General features: G+C 44.5%; 1 protein-coding gene across 1 annotated transcript in view; it reads right to left on the reverse strand.

The window, feature by feature from the left end:
* LOC149448930 (tumor necrosis factor ligand superfamily member 12-like) overlaps positions 1-23,020 on the reverse strand; it is a 100,394-nt gene that overhangs the window by 39,475 nt on the left and 37,899 nt on the right. Inside the window, exon 8 of the mRNA XM_089693996.1 lies at positions 2,668-2,850. Coding sequence (XP_089550122.1) covers positions 2,668-2,850 — 183 coding nt within the window. The remainder of the gene's footprint in view (positions 1-2,667; positions 2,851-23,020) is intronic.

Genomic DNA, 23,020 nt, shown 5'->3' on the forward strand with positions numbered 1-23,020 from the left:
TCAGGTTCAGAATATTTGCCAAATTGTAGCCTATTTGACAAAATTCCCTGCAAATCGCTCAGCGGTATGATGCCAACATGACAGTACTTGGTGTCATTCTAGACTCCAATCTGTCCTTCCAGCCCGAGGTCCAATCTCTGACATACTCATGTAGACTTCACCTCCGCAACATCTCCAAAATACGCCCGTTCCTAACCCCGGAAATCACTAAGCAACTTATTCCCTCCCTGGTTATATCTCGCCTCGACTACTGTAACTCCCTCCTCATTGGCCTACCTCACCGCAGGCTATCCCCGCTCTAGTCCATCATGAATACTGCTCTGTATCTGCCACTCCTCTCTGCCAATCCCTCCACTGGCCTCCACTCAGTGTCCTCCATCCCCCTCTGCCAATCCCTCCACTGGCTTCCGATTGCCCAACACATAAAATTCAAATTACTAACATTGACGTACAAAGCTGTTCATAACACTGCCCCAAACTACATCACCGATCTGGTATCCATATACTACCCAAAACGTACTCTCCGCTCCTCACCAGACCTCCTACTCTCTAGTTCCCTGGTCTCCTCCTCCCATGCCCGTCTCCAGGACTTTTCCAGGGCTTCCCCATCCTCTGGAACTCCCTACCCCAATCCATGAGACTGTCACCTACCCTCCTCATCTTTAGGCGCACCCTGAAAACCCATCTCTTCAGTGAAGCCTACCCAGCCCTCAGCTAATTGCCGATCTCCTCCACTCCTCCTACCACTCCATCCCCCACAGTTATTTCCTCCTGTACCACTATCCCCTCCCTCCTAGATTGTAAGCTCCAAGGAGCAGGGCCCTCGAACCCCTCGTGTATTGAATTGTATTGTTACTGTACTGTCTCCCATTATAATGTACAGCGCTGAGCGAACTGTTGGCGCTATATAAATCCTGTATAATAATAATAATAATATTCAAACAACACAACTCATAAAGGGGATGTCACTCATTGACTTCCATTCTTCATAATGTAACTAAAGTAAGGGGTATTCTTCCCACTGACCACCGTTGTAAGGGGCATTCTTCCCAATGACCACCAAAGTATGGGGGCATTTTTCCCAATGGCCACCATTGTAAGGGGCATTCTAACCAGTGACCACCAAAGTAAGGGGCATTCTTCCCAATAGCCACCAATGTAAGGGGCATTCTTTCCGATGGCCACCAATGTAAGGAGCATTCTTCCCACTGATCACCAATGTAAGGAGCATTCTTTCCACTCTCCACCAATGTAAGGGGGCATTCTTCCCAATGGCCACCTATGTAAGGGGGCATTTTTCCCACTGGTCACCAATATAAGGGGAATTCTTCCTACTGATCAACAACATAAAGAGCTCCCAAGGACCACAAAAGTAAGGGACATTCTTCCCAGTGACCCCATAATTAATTTTTCAGGGGATCACCAAGACCCAAAAATATTTTGAGGGTTTTTCTGAGGTAAAAAGGTTAAGAAAGGCTGCTGTAGTATGATTCAGTCCATCTCCAACCATAGCTACACAATGGGGTTATTTACTGAAACTGGAGAGTGCAAAATCTGGTGGAGCTTTGCATAGAATCCAATCGGCTTCCAGGTTTTTTGTCAAAGCTTAATTGAACAAGCTAAAGTTAGAAGCTGATTGGCTACCATGCAAAGCTGCACCAGATTTTGCACTCTCCAATTTTAGTAAATCAAACCCAACGAGTTTTAGCTGGTGTTACCTTTTAAAGAAAAACTCTACTAAGAGAAATACAGGGCTGCCATTGTTGACCTCCTGAAAAATAAAGATTCCTGACCTCCTTTGGTCTCAATATTTTTAAAGCTGGTAAAATTAAGCAAGTAAACTTCAAGGCATCTATAAAAACAAACAAAAGACTGCACACCAGCCTACTTTATTATCCCACAAAATGTATTAAAAACTCTACATAAGTTCTACTCATAAGTATATGAATTATAATCGCTTATCGAGACACTCATCAAGCTCCGTAGTTCTAGACTCAGCAGTCTCCATAATGTAGAAGGACCTCACCAGGGTCCCAAATCACTGACGCGTTTCGAAAGAATATCCTTCTTTATCAGAGCCAAAAAGGTTTTGTAGGATATGCACTAGGCTGGTGCTCCCTCTTTTGTTCATTTTTTTTAGAGGCTTCAGGACATCCCCAGTCCTAGAGGGCAGCAATGCTTGGAGTGATTACCTTGTGACGTTGAGTAACATCTATACCTGTAATGGGCTATTACACTCATGAGCAGGAGATATCTGTTGCTGTTGATAAACTTTAAGGCATGTCTTGGTCTGCGCACCTTTTGCAAGTAGGTGGTTCAAAACATATTCAAGACTCTAGATCACTAGTTCCCAACCTCAGTCTTCAAGTAACCCCAGTAGGCCATGTTTTGGTAATTTCCCTTGGATAGCACCTGTGTAAGGTAAAGGAAATTCTGAAAGCATGACCTGTTGGGTATACTTGAGGACTAAGATTGGGAATCACTCCTGTAGATCAATGTAATAGTCAGTTAAGGAGTATTTTTAAAAGGAGAACCCAGTAATGGGGTCTGTATTTTCTTTTCACCCAGTGGAAGGTGTGCAATAAAAATCTATATTACCAGCAGTGAGAGCCAATGAAATCAGAAAACAACAAAACCTGTGCAAATTTAAAGTGAACTTTCACTCACCTGCAGCTTGGAGGCTTCTCGACTCTTGTGAACTAGAGAAAGTTCCCTCTGAAGACTGTCCAGATGAATCGACTGGTACACCAGAGCCATAAGACACAGAAGAACACCCAACCAAGCGCCCGTTCCCCCCCACAAGCCCCGGGCCAACCCTGGGACCCCACCAAACATCACCACCTGCGTCATTCAACGTCCAACCTCTGTGCTTTGAAAATTTTACCGAGGCGAAGGATAATAGATGGAGATGAAGAGATTACTGCATCATAACACGGGCAGGACACAATGAACAGAGAATTGTTAGTTTAAGGCTTAAGAGCTGGAACACAAGGGAAGATGTGATGAGAAAAGGGAGATTATCTCAGAAAATAATCAGAAATTTGGAAAGATTGGGGCAGACAGGATTCAGGCTGTGGTTAGAGAGGAATCGAAAGACAGTCAAAGAAAGAAAGAAAGTGAAAGTGGACCAAAATAGGCAATTATACTATTGTAGGGTGCGATGGGGACAGGGAGGTGATGGCCGGGACAGACTCCAACTGAGGACGAGAATAGGGTTACAATCCAAAAAGGTGCCTGCACAGTCAAGTAGCCAGAACGCAGAATTCAATGTCGTAGCTGTTTTCCGCAGAATTGCTGATAGTTTCTTATTAAAGTGATAACAGCTGGTCACTTAGTCTTTCTCAATCGTTAAACCTGCAGCTCTTCGTGTGCTTGCTGATATACCAGGAACAAGCTGGCATGCAAATTAGGCATATAGGGAAAAACTTGGCATCACAGTCAATGTGCCAAGTAGATAGAAAGACAGATGGGGGTTCTAACTCTTCATGGCTCTATCCAAAACAGAAAAAGTAGGGTTACAATATAAATAAGTCTTTTCTTTGCTTAGATTACACTGTTCAACAGGTAAAAAGTTTTGGGCATAAAATTAGCTAATCTTACATCATTTTGGGGTGCTGAAAACGAAAATGACCCTAAAAAATGTTGATTGGCTCTAGTTTCCATGATATATTCACCCATCTAATGACGTAAGCCATTCAAAATTATGATGCAACTTCAGCTGCATATTGCGCAATTGATACTGGTGACCAATAGAAAATTGCATGTATACTGAGATGATGCAATATTAGCCTTTAATTGCATCACTTCACTGCATAAAAGCTGCAGTATCTGTAGCTGATTGGAGTTCGACAGCGTCTTTACATTTCGTTTTATGCTTATATAGGCTACTCAGTAATGCCTCGAACTTGTGTGAATAAAGCAGATAATTTCTGCTATATCTGCGGTGAAATAACTTTTATCTCACAAAAAAGGAGGATAACAGGAATGATTAAGAAAGCCTACAACTTGTATTTTGGCTGCAAGATAGGAGACCAGGACAAGAGCTGGGCACCACATATATGCTGCAATTCTTGTGGGACGGCACTGGAGCAATGGTTGAATGGGAAAAAAGGCATCTATGCCTTTCGCTGTGCCAATGATTTGGAGAGAGCCAACAGATCATGTTAGTAATTGTTACTTTTGTATGGTGCCTCCAATTGTAAAAGGGCTAAATAAGAAGAAAAAGTTATCTGTGCACTATCCAAATATTCCATCGGCAATACGTCCAGTTCCTCATGGAGAGGGGCTACCAATTCCTAAAGCACCAGAATCCTTCGTGGTTGAGTCAAGTGAGGAAGAACCTGAAGCGTGTAGTCACGTGCAGTTGTAAGAGATAGCCCTTTCCTCGAATACAAGAGAAAAGCCAAGAGAAGCAAAACCGACACAAACTGAAGACAAAACTAGTGAGAATCCTAAGTATTAAAATGATTCAACTTAGCTTATGGCTATAATTTTTCTTGGTAATCCTATGCAATATATTATGCCATTTAGGCTTTGTTATGTAGTCAATATCACTTGCTTTATATTTGTGGAAAGACATCTATCTATATAATTATTGTGCATTATGTAGTCATTACGCCTATAGTAGAAAACTTTCCGTTTACAGAAAAACTAGAGCCAATTGACAAATTTCATTGTTATATTTGAACTCAGAATGTGAAATTCATTAAGAAATGGATCCTTTTGTTTCCAAAACTGGCAAAAAATAAAAATTTGTTGAACAGTGTTATTGGTGAGGCAAATCATGTACAATGTGGGAATGTCTGAATAACTTACTAACCTGAAACCAGGTATGGCAATTTTTCCATAGTTACATTGACCCAGTTTGGATCAATGTGAGCATGTATGTGCCATACCTATGGGATCCCTCTAGACCAGTGGTTCTCAACCTTCCTAATGCCGCGACCCTTTAATACAGTTCCTCATGTTGTGGTGACCGCCAACCATAAAATTATTTTCGTTGCTACTTCATAACTGTAATTTTGCAGTGGGAGGAGTAGTGCCACATCATTGGTGTCAGTGAGAGGAGTAGTGCCACATCACTAATGTCAGTGGGAGGAATAGTGTCCCATCATTGGTATCAGTGGGAGGAATAGTGTCCCATCATTGGTATCAGTGGGAGGAATAGTGCCCCATCATTGGTATCAGTGGGAGGAATAGTGCCCCATCATTGGTATCAATGGGAGGAATAATCCCCATCATTGGTATTAGTGGGAGGAATAGTGCCCCATCATTGGTGTCAGTGGGAGGAATAGTGCCCCATCATTGGTATCAGTGGGAGGAATAGCGCCCTATCATTGGTGTCAGTGGGAGGAATAGTGCCCCATCATTGGTATCAGTGGTAGGAATAGCGCCCCATCATTGGTATCAGTGGGAGGAATAGTGCCCCATCATTGGTATCAATGGGAGGAATAGTGCCCCATCATTGGTATCAGTGGGAGGAATAGTGCCCCATCATTGGTGTCAGTGGGAGGAATAGTGCCCCATCATTGGTATCAGTGGGAGGAATAGTGCCCCATCATTGGTATCAGTGGGAGGAAAAGTGTCCCAACATTGGTATCAGTGGGAGGAATAGTGCCACATTGTTGGTGTCAGTGGGAGGAATAGTGCCCCATCATTGGTGTCAGTGTGGGAGGAATAGTGCCCCATCATTGGTGTCAGTGGGGGGGGGGGAATAGTGCCCCATCATTGATACTAGTGTGGGGGGGAATCGTGCCCCATCATTGGTGTCAGTGGGGGGGGGATAGTGCCCCATCGTTGGTGTCAGTGGGAGGAATAGTGCCCCATCATTGGTATCAGTGGGAGGAATAGTGCCCCATCGTTGGTGTCAGTGGGGGGAGGAATAGTGCCCCATCGTTGGTGTCAGTGGGGGGAGGAATAGCTCCCCATCGTTGGTGTCAGTGGGGGGGGGGAATAGTGCCCCATCATTGGTATCAGTGGGAGGAATAGTGCCCCATCGTTGGTGTCAGTGGGGGGAGGAATAGTGCCCCATCGTTGGTGTCAGTGGGGGGAGGAATAGCTCCCCATCGTTGGTGTCAGTGGGGGGGGGGAATAGTGCCCCATCATTGGTGTCAGTGGGAGGAATAGTGCCCCATCATTAGTATTAGTGACACCAATGATGGGGCACTATTCCTCCCACTGACACCAATGATACTTACCTTGCTGACTGCTGCTCCAGCCTGGGCTCGCTCCCTCCCTCTCTCATATACAGCCAGCATACCTGGCTGCAGCAGCACCATCCTTACGCTACAGACACTTACCTGTCAGCTGTCTTCCTTCTCCGGCCACTCCCTCGCTCGATCTTCTTTGATCTTCGCGCTGCTGCTTGGCTCCTCCTCTCCAAGCTCCACCTCCTCGCCGGTGATTGGCCGCCTGTGTGCCTCTCCTGAGCTACAGTTCCGGCGGCCAATCACTGGCGAGGAGGCGGAGCTGTTGAGTGATCATGGGGATGTGGCCAGATGACAGGGGCGGCATGTCATCCCGCACACACATCGCGGTCCAGGGAAATGTGGACGTATCTGCATGTGGGCGGACCCGCCTGGAGACTGATAGAGGAGCGGTATCTCGGTTCCTAAGACCATCGGAAATATGTGTTTTCCGATGGTCTTAGGAGACCCCTGTGAAAGGGTTGTTCGACCCCCAAAGGGGTCATGACCCACAGGTTGAGAACCGCTGCTCTAGAAGCTGGAAATCACTGTAGTAGACACCACTATCACAAGGACCTCCACTAAATTCCGGATTACATTATCCCTTTATAGGCTAGGCGCTAGGAGGAAGCAAAATGTTTAGGATTCATTACCTGCCTGGGTTCTGGGTTTTAAAGGAAGCCTATACTCTATCTGCCATTGCTGTCTGTCTGCAAAATGTGGGGTTAGGGGGCCCAGTGACTTGAATGACCGAATGTGACGTGTTCCACTAAGGGAAAAATATTGTCTGACAACTGCTAGACTTCGACGTCCAGTGGTCTGGAAAATTTTTTAACAATTTTTCAGTTGGCAGCTACATTGTGCCTGTAAAATATGTGGCAGGGCTAGAAATATACAATTACATAGTTAGTCTGGCTGAGAAAAGACAAAAGTCCATCCAGTTCAACCATAGAAAAAAAAGTTATAATCCTACACCCACAGTTGATCCAGAGGAAGGTAAAAAAAAAACCCAGCAAAGCATGATCCAATTTAGGAGCAAAAAAGCAGGGAAAAAAAATTCCTTCCTGATCCCTCGAGAGGCAATTGGATATTTCCTGGATCAACTTTACCTATAAATGTTAGTATCCAGTTATATTCTGTGTATCTAAGATATTATATATAAACAGAATGTACAATGCTGTAATATTATATGAATGCTGACATGTCATACTTTATGTTTATATAGGAACATGTGGTAATTTCAGCATATACTGGTGTAGGGATGTGCTGCTGTCTGCTGTAAGTGGCTGTGCTACTTAATGTTCACAGAGTTATTTATACACATCACTTCTTATCTCCGTGTGTCTGGATTTGAAAACCCCAGAAGGAGAAGCTTTACTTGGAAAAGTGCAAAATGAACATCTCAATGTCCAACAAGCAAAACAGAATTCTGTCCCTACTCTTAACTCAGGCTATGTGCTGCCCTGGCATACCTGCAAAAGGTAGAGTCTATATGCTACAGGTCCATGAGTGGCATTTTCTAGCAACTGGTGTCTTCGGGGGCGAACCCCAGGTACAGAGGACATTCTATGTTACGGCAGCAGCAGGCAACATTCTTGTACTACCCCCTGCTGCACCTTCTCAATCTTCTCTCTTTCTTTGTTCTTCTCTCCCCCCCCCCCCCTTTTTCTCTTCAGACCACTGTCCATCTTTTATATCACAGGATCAGTGGGTTGGACATAAACATTACCCGCTGTAACGGACAGACCCCAGACTGCGCTTGGGTACTTCTAGTAGAATACCGCTTCCCTGTCCGGACACCGACAACAGACACCACAGCAGACCATAGAAGACACCAATCTTGAATTAATCCAGAAGGTAGACTAGTTTATTTGAATACAGATACAAGATATATACACTCAAGGGACAAGGGGACAATCCCCCCTCCCTGCATAATGACACAGGGTGGGGCAATCTAATAAGATATACATCAGCAGACAGTCCCATCAGGAGGGAGGGCTGCTGGAGGCACCCCCCCCCCCCTAACTAAGTTAATACACATAACATTAAACAATCCACAACCCCCACCTATCTTCTAAACATGTCTACACAGTCTGGGACAAAGCCCACGCTATATTAGGACAGATCACCCTTTACCCCTAACAGGCACAGGGTAACTTACACATAATAGGGATATGGGGAGCTGAGACAGGGGTCTCCCCACCTCTCCAAAGTGAGCTGGGTTCCATGGGCCCCCCACCCAACGTAACTCCCGCCAAAACTAAAGAAGTGAGAAAGGCATTAACCCTTACACTCCAGTCCGGGGCAGCACCTAACTAGGACATACTTCAACCCGCCTACAAGTAGCTTGTAGACGTTTAGGTACGGCAATTTGTACAGCTTGGATCAATGTAAGTATCTATGCCCCATAACTGTGGGATTCACAAGGAAGTTGAAATCACTGTAGTAAGCACCACTACTGTATCCCATTGGGAAAAAAAACTCTTTGAATGCCTGCTACCTTTTGATACTGTATGTCTATTGGCAATAAACACATTTACCAATCCAACAAGTCCCACTTTATCCTAGTCTAATGTTCAGCTCCATTGCTGTACATTCTGACATTCCAGCAGGCTGAATGAAACATCAAATGGATCCCCCCCCCATTCACACCAGCAAGGTGAATAGAAGAATCCTCCCTTCTGTGTTATTGTATTCTGACAGCGGAGATCCTTTCTTGCCAGAATACACTGATCAGCGCTGCAACCGATTGGCTGTATGTCAGGTTTCGGTGGTAGTGAGCTCTTGTAGAATGCCAGTTGTGTGACACTAATGTAAAAACTAGAAGTGGGCTGAATAAGAAAAAAACTGAGGTTGCCGTACTAACTTAGCGATGTTAGTGTGGTGATCTCCCCCGTCGTGCTGTTGTGTTCTAACAGAGGAACTGCCCCCCTCACCAAAAAACACAGATCAGCGCTGGCCAATGGTGTATTTAGGTTTTGTGCTGCCCTAGACAACGCAAAAATCGTCTTCCCCCATGGACACCGACCAGCACCCCCCTCCCCCTCCCCCTCCCGGGAGAACGCCTGGCATTGACCAACAACACCCCTGCCCCCCACCTGGGAGAGCCTTCCACTACCCCCCCTCTGGCGATAGAGAAAAAGACACCCATCTTCACAGCCTCAGACCTCCCTGGGAATGAGAGTCGGGCTCTACATACACCATCAAGCAGCCCACAACCTCTCTCAGATCCCACCTGGTTCCCATGGCATGCATGTCCCTTCTTTATTAACCTCCTCGGGGGTATGATTCTTTCCGATTTTTTGTGCTGAAAGCGGTACCATTTTTTTGCATGGAAATATGTGGTTTTTTTATTGTCGGCCTGTAATTTTTAGGAATAATTCACTGAAATCTGTCCGAACAAGAGTCTACTAAACATCCCGGGTATGATAAAAGTTGAAACACGAAATCATAAATTATAATTTAATAAATAATCATAAAAAATAATAATATAATAATAATAAATTTAATTCAATAATATAATCAAACCAAAAACACTGAAATGTGAAATATAGCGCCAAGTTCTCACATCGCTGAGCTCAGTCACAGAATCGTTTTCAGTGTCTGATGAGGAATTTCCCCCACAAATCATTATCACTCAATTCTGCAAGTGGTTCTGATTTACTATCGCTGTTCTCTAGCCGGTCTAAAACCACTTTGGACCTAAAGGGACGCTTTTTGGACGCCATGGACTTTTCTAAGTTTCCAGGCAGAAAGAACATTCAAAATGCAGGCAGGGGACAAGACAAAGCAGTAGGGACAAAATATATGTGAAATGCATTGAAACAGCAATGACAGCAAAAATGACATTTTTTAAAAATTTCAAATTTCCCGCAATGGGGAGTGTAGACATCCAATAGGTTGACGCGTTTTGGGGACATGGCTCTGAGGAAGAGGCAAGTCCTCAAAACACATCAGCTTATTGGATGTCTACACTCCCCATTACGGACTGTTACTCAGTGCGGTGTTGACCCAGCTGTTCCCTTATGACATGCCTTGACTTTATTGTCGTTTGTGAGTACAACACCTACTTTATTTCTTATTAAACATTTTTTATGGTAAAGCACTAGGCCTGTGCGCCCTCTCTTTGTTCTTTCCTCATTCAGCACTAATGAGGTGTCACACCTAGGCAGCACTGATAGGTGGCACTGATAGGCGGCACTGATGATGGGTACTGATAGACAGCACTGATAGGTGGCACTGACTGGCATCACTGCTGGGCACTGACTGGCAGCACTGCTAGGTATTGACTGGCGGCACTGTTAGGCATTGACTGGTGCAACTGCTGGGCACTGACTGGCACAGCCGCTGGGCACTGACTAGCAGCACTGCTGGGCTGCACTGATGGGCACTGGTGGGTGGCACTGGTGGGCACAGGTGGGTGGGCACAGGTGGGTGGCACTTCTGGATGGCACTGGTGGACACTGCTGGGCACATGTGGGCGGAACTAGTGGGTGGCACTGCTGGGCACATGTGGGCGGAACTAGTGGGTGGCACTGCTGGGCACCGATCATCAGGGCACAGATCATCAGTGCCCTGATGAGCAGTGCCAAAACCTGCTCTAACAACTGCCTGTTCTCTGCAGTACTTTCCTCACGAGCTGACAACATGAGGAAAGTGCAGCCGAGAACCGGCAATTGCATTTCCCGGTGATCAGCGTGTCATTGGACATGGCTGATCATGTGGTAAAAGGCTGCTGTGATTGGCCTTTTACCACATCACGTGATCAGCTGTGTCCGTAGGACACAACTATCACGGAGATGGCCAGGTGCGCGCCCCCGGGAGAGCGCGTTCTGGGAGGATGTCATATGACGCCCTCCCAGAACTGGCCAGCCGCAGTGTAGCCGTCATTCGGCTATCTGCGGTCAGCAACTGGTTAAAGTGCGATGAACGTCTGCGGACGTTCCCTGTGCAGGTAGTAACCTTAATATTAACAATAAGCACATAAGTCCCAAACTTTATATTGAGGTGAAAAACGTGACTCCAGTGATGTGAAAATAAGTGTACATTGCACCAACCAGTTAGCACAATGTATTACGCTTTTGAGTATTTAAACCACTCCTGGTCCTCTGGATATGGAAAGATGAAAATCCAAAGATCATCTGGCCAACCAACCAAAAGACAGGTAATCAAATGGTCATCATTCTCCAGGGATCAGGAACACTCATCCATCCAGCAGGGGGATCACTCTCCAGGTAACAGGTACCATGTACAACCACCAGGGGGGTCACTCTCAATATCAGATGCAGAACAGGACAAGAATCCACCCTAAGGGGGGGGGGGGGGGGCTCGCAATCAAATGAGCCCAAACAAAAAGTGCTGATAGTGTAGTATGTTTATTAATATCCAAGTAAAAGCAGATCCACAATAGAAAAGCACTCACAATATGGTGTGACAGAAGTAAAGGTGGCCGCTGGCCTGACACGTGGCCTGTGCGGCGTGATGTCACCACCCTGGCTCCTCCCTAACGTGTTTCATGCCCAAGCACGTTATCAACGGGTCCTTTGATAACGTGCTCGGGCACGAAACGCGTAGCATACATTAGTTGGGAGTGGTATTTTTTGAATTTTCTCTTTTTTCTCCATGTTGATTGTTGTAGGTTTGTGTTAATGTGAAAATGTGATATTTGCTTACTAATTCTTTGAGCTTGGGCCACGTCCAAGTGTGACCAGGTCTTGTTTTTTCGGCCAGATATATGTGCACCAAAAAGAACCCTCCTCTCCCTTGTTAAGAAGTAAGGTGTGTGGGTAAAATATTTGGGCAAAATGTACCCAGAAATTGTTTTGCTTTATATACATTTATACATTTATATACATTTGCTTTATATACATGTTATATGATCAGAACTTCGGAACAGAAGTCTTGAATGTTGGCAATGTTGCAAGGCTTCCACCACAGGCCACCAACATATGGAACAGGCACACTGATGTGTAGTATGGTTCAGTCCTGGAGACATTCTGGTCCGACCTATTTTGATGTCACAGAGCCTGTCTGTATGGAGTTCAATCCCCCGAAGGTGCCTGTTGCCTGGAGGAGCCAAACGCAAGAACTGCACATCTTTGTGGGATTGTAACGACACTGAAGAGGCAAGATTTATCTCATTGAGTGGGTTAGTTCTGGCTAGAATCCTAAAAGGTTGGATTTCTCTGCTTTTCCCATTCAGGCCACTTGCCACTTGAAATCTGACTGCATCCATTTGTGGAATGGCTTTTGATAAATCCTTATGTGTAATCAATGGCTGGCTGGGGGTTAATAACAAGGTATAAAGCTATAATATATATCTGTGCAGCGCTACACATCAATTTTAAGTGTATCAATTATGTGAATATACAGTGGGGCAAAAGAGTATTTAGTCACCACCAATTGTGCAAGTTCTCCCACTTAAAAAGATGAGAGAGGCCTGTAATTGGCATCATAGGTAGACCTCAACTATGAGAGACAAAATGAGAAAAAAAATCCAGACAATCACATTGGCTGATTTGGAAAGAATTTATTTGCAAATTATGGTGGAAAATAAGTATTTGGTCACCTACAGACAAGCAAGATTTCTGGCTCTCACAGACCTGTACCTTCTTCTTTAAGAGGCTCCTCTGTCCTGCACTCATTACCTGTATCAATGGCACCTGTTTGAACTTGTTATCAGTATAAAAGACACCTGTCCACAACCTCAAACAGTCACACTCCAAACTCCACTATGGTGAAGACCAGAGAGCTGTCGAAGGTCACCAGAAACAAAATTGTAGACCTGCACCAGGCTGGGAAGACTGAATCTGCAATAGGCAAGCAGCTTGGTGTGAACAAATCAACTGTGGGAGCAATAATTAGAAAATGGAAGACATACAAGACCACTGATAATATCCCTTGATCTGGGGCTCCACGCAAGATCTCACCCCGTGGGGTCAAAATGATCACAAGAACGGTGAGCAAAAATCCCAGGACCACACGGGGGGACCTAGTGAATGACCTGCAGAGAGCTGGGACCAATGTAACAAAGGCTACCATCAGTAACACACTACGCCGCCAGGGACTCAGATCCTGCAGTGCCAGACGTGTCCCCCTGCTTAAGCCAGTACATGTCCGGGCCCATCTGAAGTTTGCTAGAGAGCATTTGGATGATCCAGAAGAGGATTGGGAGAATGTCATATGGTCAGATGAAACCTAAATAGAACTGTTTGGTAAAAACACAACACGTCGTGTTTGGAGGAGAGAGAATGCTGAGTTGCATCCAAAGAGCACCATACCTACTGTGAAGCATGGGGGTGGCAACATCATGCTTTGGGGCTGTTTCTCCGCAAAGGGACCAGGACAACTGATCCATGTACAGGACAGAATGAATGGGGCCATGTATCGTGAGATTTTGAGTGCAAACCTCCTTCCATCAGCAAGGGCATTGAAGATGAAACGTGGCTGGGTCTTCCGACATGACAATGATCCCAAACATACCGCCCGGGCAACGACAGAGTGGCTTCGTAAGAAGCATTTCAAGTTCCTGGAGTGGCCTAGCCAGTTTCCAGATCTCAACCCCATAGAAAACCTTTGGAGGGAGTTGAAAGTCCGTGTTGCCCAGCGACAGCCCCAAAACATCACATCTCTAGAGGAGATCTGCATGGAGGATGGGCCAACATACCAGCAACAGTGTGTGCCAACCTTGTGAGGACTTACAGGAAACGTCTGACCTCTGTCATTGCCAACAAAGGATATATAACAAAGTATTGAGATGAACTTTTGATATTGACCAAATACTTATTTTCCACCATAATTTGCAAATAAATTCTTTCCAAATCAGCCAATGTGATTGTCTGGATTTTTTTTTCTCATTTTGTCTCTCATAGTTGAGGTCTACCTATGATGCCAATTACAGGCCTCTCTCATCTTTTTAAGTGGGAGAACTTGCACAAATGGTGGCTGACTAAATACTTTTTTGCCCCACTGTATATATATTATGTGAATATATTAAATAAATATGAAAGAAAATAAGATAAGAAAGAAAATAAGAAAAAGTCCCAATATATTTCTTCTGAAAAAATCCTTCTTCCTGTGACCACCTTTCTAACATAGAAATAGTGCACAATTCCTCCACCAGATATCTGCTCACCTCCAGTAGTGTCATGTTTCACATGACTGTCATATTGACTGTCATATACCTTTAAGTGTTTTCTATATCTTGTCTCTGCTCCTCCCTTTCCTTTGGTTTAGTTAATGATGTATAGATATCCCACCCCTTTCCCAGGAATGCATTGCAGCAAGCCTCATGGCATGAAGCAGAAACATTATGATCTTTTGACCTATGGAATGTTCATTGTTGTAAGATTCTCTCAGTTTATGGAATAAACTTCACAAGATCTACAAGATGTCATTCTCATTGAGTCACTGACTGTGGTATCCAACTGAGGTTGAAGTTATCACTATCTCATCACAACTGTAAGTTACAGAGATCACACTATCAATGCTTTGATTGGAGAGACAGAACAAGTAGTGTGACCTCACTTCATATAATGTTTGGTCTAACCACACTTTTGGTCCCAATGGACTCTGAAGATCAACTTGATAAGTAGTACCTCCAAATGGCTCACTTCAAGAAACCCCTTTGGTCGTTGGTAATCTTTCAGTAAGAGGATGTTGTCACTGCTGGAGTTGGGGTGAGTGCTCCTTCTGCCACACTAACACGGTCCCAGCTTCTCTCCACAACAAGCCCGAAGTGCTCTATACTGCTAGCCAGGAGTGGACTGACAACTCATGGGGCCCCGGGCAATAGGAAATCATAGGGCACCTGTGTCCTCGCCCACACTCAAAAAAGCCCATGAAAAGGTACCAGGGGCATCTCATGGGGCCCCCTACTGACCCTGGGCCCACGGGCAGTGCCCGAGTGCCTAAATGGTCAGTCCGCCCCTGCTGCTAGCACAGGCTGAGCGTCTGCAGGAGGACGAGCTCTGGCCTTGGCTATGGAAACTCTAAGGGAAAGTCAGTGCTGGAACAGAGAGTAGAGCTTGAGGAGTGACGAGACAAGTCTCCGTGTGCCCATACTCCAGGTGGTGAGCAGATATCTTGTGGAGGAATTGTGCACTATTTCTATGTTAGCCGCACTGGTGGTCACAGGAAGAAGGATTTTTTTAGAAGAAATATATTGCGACTTTTTCTTATTTTCTTTTTTATCTTAATTTCTTTCAAATTTATTTAATATATTAACATAATTGATACACTTAAAATGGATGTGTAGCGCCACACACACATAAACTGTCATGTTTCACATGTCTGTCATATTGACTGTCATATTCCTTTAAGTGTTTTCTATATCTTGTCTCTGCCCCTCCCTTTCCTTTGGTTTAGTTAATGTTGTATAGATATCCCACCCCTTTTCCCAGTAGAGCATTGCAGCAAGCCTCATGGCAAGAAGCAGAAACATTATAATCTTTTGACCTATCGAATGTTCATTGTTGTAAGATTATCTCAGTTTATGGAATAAACTTCACAAGCTCTACAAGATGTCATTCTCATTGAGTCACTGACTGTGGTATCCAACTGAGGTTGAAGTTATTGCTATCTCATCACAACTGTAAGTTACAGAGATCACACTATCAATTCTTAGATTGGAGAGACAGAACATATATTATAGCTTTATATTTTGATTTTGCACGCATGTGAGATGGGGTTTTAGTGCTGTAGCAGCTACTTATATCACTTTTTTGGGGGTGATATTTATTTAATTGTCTGGTTTTAGTGTTTGATTCATAGTGGCGTGTAAGGTTTTTGTCACATTGTGTAACAAGGTATCATAGAGCTGTGATGAATAGTGGATAAAGGTGCTTTGGAACAGTCACCAGCAATTATTAGTTCTTAGTCAGTGCAGTTAATCCCAGCTATAAGCTGCACTTGTTTTTATATAACGATCACCAATTACACTTTTTTGGGTCACAGGGCTGCTTCCAAAAATTGACACGGAAACAGGAAATGGGGAATAATCACATATATGAGTATGGGATAAACTGCACTAGCTAAACAGCGGCAGACTGACAACTTATGGGGTCCCCGGGCAATAGGGGATTATGAGGCCCCTGTGTCCTTGCCCAAACTCAAAAAGCCTATGAAAAAGGTACCAGGGGCATCTCATGGGGCCCCCTACTGACCCCGGGCCCTCGGGCAGTGCCCGAGTTTCCAAATGGTCAGTTCACCCCTGTAGCTGAGAACAATTCATCGCTGGTGACTGTACCACTGTACCTTCATCCACTGTTTGTGACAGCTCTTCGAAATTGTGTAACATGTCAAGGTAGCTCACTGTAGATCTTTGCCAAAATTTCCACAGGGGCAGTCATAGATTTTTGTTGAGAATCTCGACATTAGAATCAGACTAGGACTGTTTTCTGCTGCTGAAAGGTGTACATCTTTTGATTCCTGGAAAGTTGGGAGGAATGCATTGGTGACCACTGATGTTTATTGCATGCTTACAATAGCACCCTACACCACTGGTGGTAAGCTCCCTTTGATAAACCCTATTGATTTTCTTGTTGGTGGTACTACACATGTATAATAGTTCCTTACTAACGATGGTCAGCTGCTTGCCATGAATTCCATTGCTTGTCAAGGTGGCCAGTGGCCTGTTTTGCACATTTACAATATCCCCCTACCCCAGTGGTGGTCTGCTGCCTCCAATAATCCTCCAATAATCCCTGTTGCTTCTCAGGTTGGTGGTCAGTGGCCTGTATTACACACTTATAATAGCCCCTACACTACTGGTAATCAGCTGACTCCAATGTACCGCATTGATCCTCTTGTTGGTGGTCAGTGGCCTGTATTGTGTAGTTATATAGCCCCTTACACTACTTGTGGTTAACTGCCTCCAATGAACCCTATTGATCATGACATTGGTAGTCAGTATCCTGTATTACAGACTTATAATACCCACCTTACATCACTGATGGTCAGCCTCCTCAATTGAATCCCATTTCTCCTCATGTTGGTGGTTAGTGGCTTGTATTACACACTTATAATTGCCTCCTTCATCACTGGTGGTCAGCTGCTTCCAATGAACCCCATTGCTTCTCAGGTTTTATTACACACTTATAATGGCCTGACCACACAGGCTTTTACACTGGTGATCAGTGGCCAATATTACACATTTTATATTAGCCCCTCACACCACTGGTGGCCACCTACCTTCACTGAGCCCCACTGCTTCCCATGCTGGTGTTGAGTGGTCTGTATTACTCATTTTAATAGCCCCCCGATACCACTGGTGATTCACTGCCTCCAATAAACCCTGTTGCTGCTCACATTGGTGGTCAGCTGCCTTTAAAAAAGCCATTTTCTTCCTCCTCAGATTGGTGGTCAGAGAAAACTGTAAAAGATCTCCATTATCCTCCTCAACATTACTGGCCCCCAAAAATTTATATATACCATTTTTCAAGACCTTTTTGCAGTTTTGTGATAATAATAAAAAACTTGATATAGTTTAACCTTCAGCTAGCTAGTACTTTAAAAATTTTGCAAAAAAAAAGAAAAAATGTAAACATGACACCCAAGGGAGCATTTTGTATTCAGTTGGTATACGGAACTCCTCCAGAGTTGTAATCAGCGGTGTATTTACCGTGAGGCAAGCAAGGCATTTGCCTTGGGTGGCAATTTTTTTGGGGGGGGAGGTGCTGCCCCCAAGAAGAAGGGACACACATGCCAGAGATGGCGACCTGGTGAGGCACTGACTGTGCTCCGCCATGGAATCCGAGGAGGCTAAGCACTCGTGGAGGGTGTAAGCAGAGTTCCCACACTAGGAAGACACTGGGCTTGGCTCTGGGGATGGCCAACTGCTTTCCAGAGTGGGGTAAGTTAGTGCTTGAATATCTGTCTCTGTGGGTGAGATGATGGAGGGTTGCGGCAGAGGCCGGAGGGGGTTGGAGGTGCCAGTGTTGGTGGTGGGGAGCACCCAAGTTTAGTGTTGCCTAGGGCAGCGCGAGAACTAAATACACCACTGATTGTAATTGCACATGAGATTGGCTCACTGCTGTGTCCCACAGCTTTTTCTTATTACAAAGCTGGAACATGGACCAGGAGACTATAGCAGACTTACCCTCCTACTAAGCTCTCGGGGAGCAGGAATGGCATAGAATTCACATGTTAGGTCCAGTATAAATGTCAGCAGGTAGAACTGTAGTTGAGCAGCAGTTTTGTGGCCAAACTGACAAATTTAACTGGCCTGGGCAGTAAAAAATAGGACTTGTTAATGTTATTAAAGTAGATGTAAAACCTTACATATACCCAGTGAAGTGGCTGTCAATCCTTGCTTTTATAAGTGGTGGTTGGACGATTCTTTTATATTATGCTACAGGCGGCGTGATTGCACTTTTTGATATACAGTGGGGCAAAAAAGTATTTAGTCAGCCACCAATTGTACAAGTTCTCCCACTTAAAAAGATGAGAGAGGCCTGTAATTGGCATCATAGGGAGACCTCAACTATGAGAGACAAAATGAGAAAAAAAAATCCAGACAATCACATTGGCTGATTTGGAAAGAATTTATTTGCAAATTATGGTGGAAAATAAGTATTTGGTCAATATCAAAAGTTCATCTCAATACTTTGTTATATATCCTTTGTTGGCAATGACAGAGGTCAAACGTTTCCTGTAAGTTTTCACAAGGTTGGCACACACTGTTGCTGGTATGTTGGCCCATCCTCCATGCAGATCTCCTCTAGAGAAGTGATGTTTTGGGGCTGTCGCTGGGCAACGCGGACTTTCAACTCCCTCCAAAGGTTTTCTATGGGGTTGAGATCTGGAGACTGGCTAGGCCACTCCAGGACCTTGAAATGCTTCTTACGAAGCCACTCCTTCGTTGCCCGGTCGGTATGTTTGGGATTATTGTCATGTTGGAAGACCCAGCCACGTTTCATCTGCAATGCCCTTGCTGATGGAAGGAGGTTTGCACTCAAAATCTCACGATACATGGCCCCATTCATTCTGTCCTGTACATGGATCAGTCGTCCTGGTCCCTTTGCGGAGAAACAGCCCCAAAGCATGATGTTGCAACCCCCATGCTTCACAGTAGGTATGGTGTTCTTTGGATGCAACTCAGCATTCTCTCTCCTTCAAACATGAGGAGTTGTGTTTCTACCAAACAGTTCTATTTTGGTTTCATCTGACCATATGACATTCTCCCAATCCTCTTCTGGATCATCCAAATGCTCTCTAGCAAACTTCAGACGGGCCCGGACATGTACTGGCTTAAGCAGGGGGACACATCTGGCACTGCAGGATCTGAGTCCCTGGCAGCGTAGTGTGTTACTGATGGTAGCCTTTGTTACGTTGGTCCCAGCTCTCTGCAGGTCATTCACTAGGTCCCCCTGTGTGGTCCTGTGATTTTTGCTCACCGTTCTTGTGATCATTTTGACCCCACGGGGTGAGATCTTGCGTGGAGCCCCAGATCGAGGGAGATTATCAGTGGTCTTGTATGTCTTCCATTTTCTAATTATTGCTCCCACAGTTGATTTGTTCACACCAAGCTGCTTGCCTATTGCAAATTCAGTCTTCCCAGCCTGGTGCAGGTCTACAATTTTGTTTCTGGTGTCCTTTGACAGCTCTTTGGTCTTCACCATAGTGGAGTTTGGAGTGTGACTGTTTGAGGTTGTGGACAGGTGTCTTTTATACTGATAACAAGTTCAAACAGGTGCCATTGATACAGGTAATGAGTGCAGGACAGAGGAGCCTCTTAAAGAAGAAGGTACAGGTCTGTGAGAGCCAGAAATCTTGCTTGTTTGTAGGTGACCAAATACTAATTTTCCACCATAATTTGCAAATAAATTCTTTCCAAATCAGCCAATGGGATTGTCTGGATTTTTTTTCTCATTTTGTCTCTCATAGTTGAGGTCTACCTATGATGCCAATTACAGGCCTCTCTCATCTTTTTAAGTGGGAGAACTTGCACAATTGGTGGCTGACTAAATACTTTTTTGCCCCACTGTAATTTTGAATAAAGTTTACTCAATACTTTGGTTACACTGAGGTTGGTCCTTAACAGCTCCACACCTAAGGGTAAAACAAATCTAAATGCCTAAGCACAATTCTACTACATTGACAGGTGATAGTAAAACCGTCCGTATCATCACAACTACTTTGTACATCCAGGTGAATTATACCTTGATTTTGTTCAGGACAAATTGGGCTTTCATTTGGCGGTAAATGGTAATGGATTTTTTTTTTCATTCTCAAAGGAAAACTGGCCCAAAATAGTAAAAAAAATCAATTTTTTTTTAGTTTAGCTGTGTGTTTCTTGTTACGACCATAACCTACCACCAAAGAACAACCCAAAATAAATTCTCCAGCTCTTGAGGATCACAGCGATACCATATATGTGTATGTTATTTGTTGTTTGTACCCGTAGTACAGCCCAGAAACATAAGTGCGCATTTTGTTTTTGTCTTTTTTACCTAAAACACACTGACATTGACACTAACTGACACTGATTCCAAAATTTTTTTTGAAATCCTGACCTTTGACCCAAACACTAACTCTGGCACTGAACTAGATCAAACCTTGATCCAGGTATCTTTCATTATTTTTTCTTTTCTTTTTAATATTTATTTAGTTATCTTCTTTTTTTCTTTTTTTTTACAAACATTTTTTTCTCTCTCTATACCAGGAGTTAGAGAGATACAATGTATCTCTCTTCCCCATTTAGAGAGAGAGAAAAAAGCAAGGGGGCCGAGCTGTACAGTGACTGATCACTGTGATAGCCAATCAGAGGCTATCACAGCAATCAAGTGACCCAGAATCGGGAGTCCCGGGTCCCGATCGTTAGAACAGGACCCGGGGCTCTCAGTGACACCCCGGCCTTTGTGCTGGGAGCGCGCCGAGCGGTGTGCTCCCAGCACAAAGACAGGTATGCAAATATGCGGCCCCACGGAAAAAAAACTCAGTTCCGTGAGGCCGCATATTTGTGTGACGTCGGCGGCAAGGGGTTAAGTTGGTTGTAAACCTCAGTCATGAAATCTGAACAAAGCACATACTGTATATGTGTAGTGTTTCCTTGTCTATCTCCAAAGCTCCAAGTCAGGGGCGGACTGCCCGAGGGCCCAGGGTCAGTAGGGGGCCCCATAAGATGCCCCTGGTACCTTTTTCATAGGCTTTTTTGAGTTTGGGCAAGGACACAGGGGCCCCATGATCCCCTATTGCCCGGGGGCCCCATGAGTTGTCAGTCCGCCCCTGCTCCAAGTGTTGCTTCTCTCTGGTGCTTCGTTCCTCTCTTATCAGCATGTGTCACGTCTGGAGAATTCTTCCAACACAAGATAAAATTTGTGTCAGGGAGGAGAGCTCATTAGAGCTCAGCACACAGCTTGTGAATTTACAGCACAGCTCCTGGCGTGTGTCCCTCTGTTTCAATCAGCTCTCACAGAGCTCTAACTGCGGCTCCCTGCCCCCTCCTCTGTGATACTGACAAATGGGGACAGGTTTTACATAAAATCAGCCATTTTGAAAGGATGTACAAAAGTGAAGACTGCAGATAAATAAGTAACTCCTATGTAGAAGGATTTATTTCATCTCTGTGTATCATCTGAGGCAAGTCACTCCACTGGCTATATGAGAGGGTTTACAACCACTTTTAAGTGAAGTTACTTTGATAGGGAACCCCTATGGTCACTCCGGTGTTTAGTGTACCAGTGAACTGACTGGCCTCAGATGATACACAGAGATTAAACAAATCATCCTACATAAGTTGTACCTGTTTATCTATAGCCGTCTTTCCCCTACATCCATTCAACGTGCAGAATTTACACAGCATCTATGAAGTTACACTCAGTAAGGAGAGCTCTGAGATCTAATTGGAGGGAAGGGACACACCCCCTTCACACAGCACATAAGAACAGACTTGAGGCTGTCAATCACAGACTGTTCCTTCCTCTGTCCCCATTGTTCTCTTGGTGTCAGGAAAACCCATCAGAAGTGACTTAAGCCTATAGCAGAGTAACGGGGCAGCAGACAGAAATGACAATTAGTACTTTGGATTGAGGCAAGCACACACTATGGAAGGAAATGCTTTTTTCATATTTCATATCTGATGTTTACAGCCACTTTAAACTGTATCCCTAGCCCCTATTTTTGGATAACATAGAAGGGTCATTCTCAGAAGGATAAAAAGTGGTGGAAACATAATACATTTTCCAGGTGGCACTGTTGACAACTCACAATCTTTTGATGGGGGCACTTATTCCCATGACAATTCTCTAAGTGGGAATTTCCTTTCACTTTGGAGATATTTCCAGGAGACTCAACAGGAAGTGAGAAGAAAGTTTAGATACAGCAAAAAAAAAAAAAGAAGGAGAAGGTACTTTTTCCCTTGCACAAATTTGCCTTTTTGGACCCCAACAGGGTCCCAACAATTAAGCTGTTACCCACCAGTGAGTTGCTACATTGAATAATCTTCAGTGAGTGTAAAGATGTCCATAGACAGTTTCACAATCCAGCTATTTTTTGGCTGGATTGAGCAGACACCTCCGGCTGAAATGCATTGGTGGGAACTGGACTCTTAGAAACCCAAGTCTTTAGCACACAATGAGCCATTCCTGTTTAGGTATGCACTGGTCTGTTGAGATGTCTGAGGGTGCTGTGATTATACCCATATAGCATCACCCTCTAGGGTCCAAGGGCAGCCATATTTTCATCCATAAATTTGTTCCAGATAGCACTGACCCCAACAGGGCCAACACTAAAGGCCCAATGTACCACCAGGCCTTTTGCATCGGTGGGATTGGAGAATGGACAGCTTAGAAACCCTTGGCCTAAACACACAATGAGCCATTCCTGTTTAAGTAAGT

This window comes from Staurois parvus, unplaced genomic scaffold (assembly GCF_062004578.1).
Source record: "Staurois parvus isolate SC_StPar_1 unplaced genomic scaffold, SC_StPar_1.0 ptg000647l, whole genome shotgun sequence".
Classification (NCBI taxonomy): domain Eukaryota; kingdom Metazoa; phylum Chordata; class Amphibia; order Anura; family Ranidae; genus Staurois; species Staurois parvus.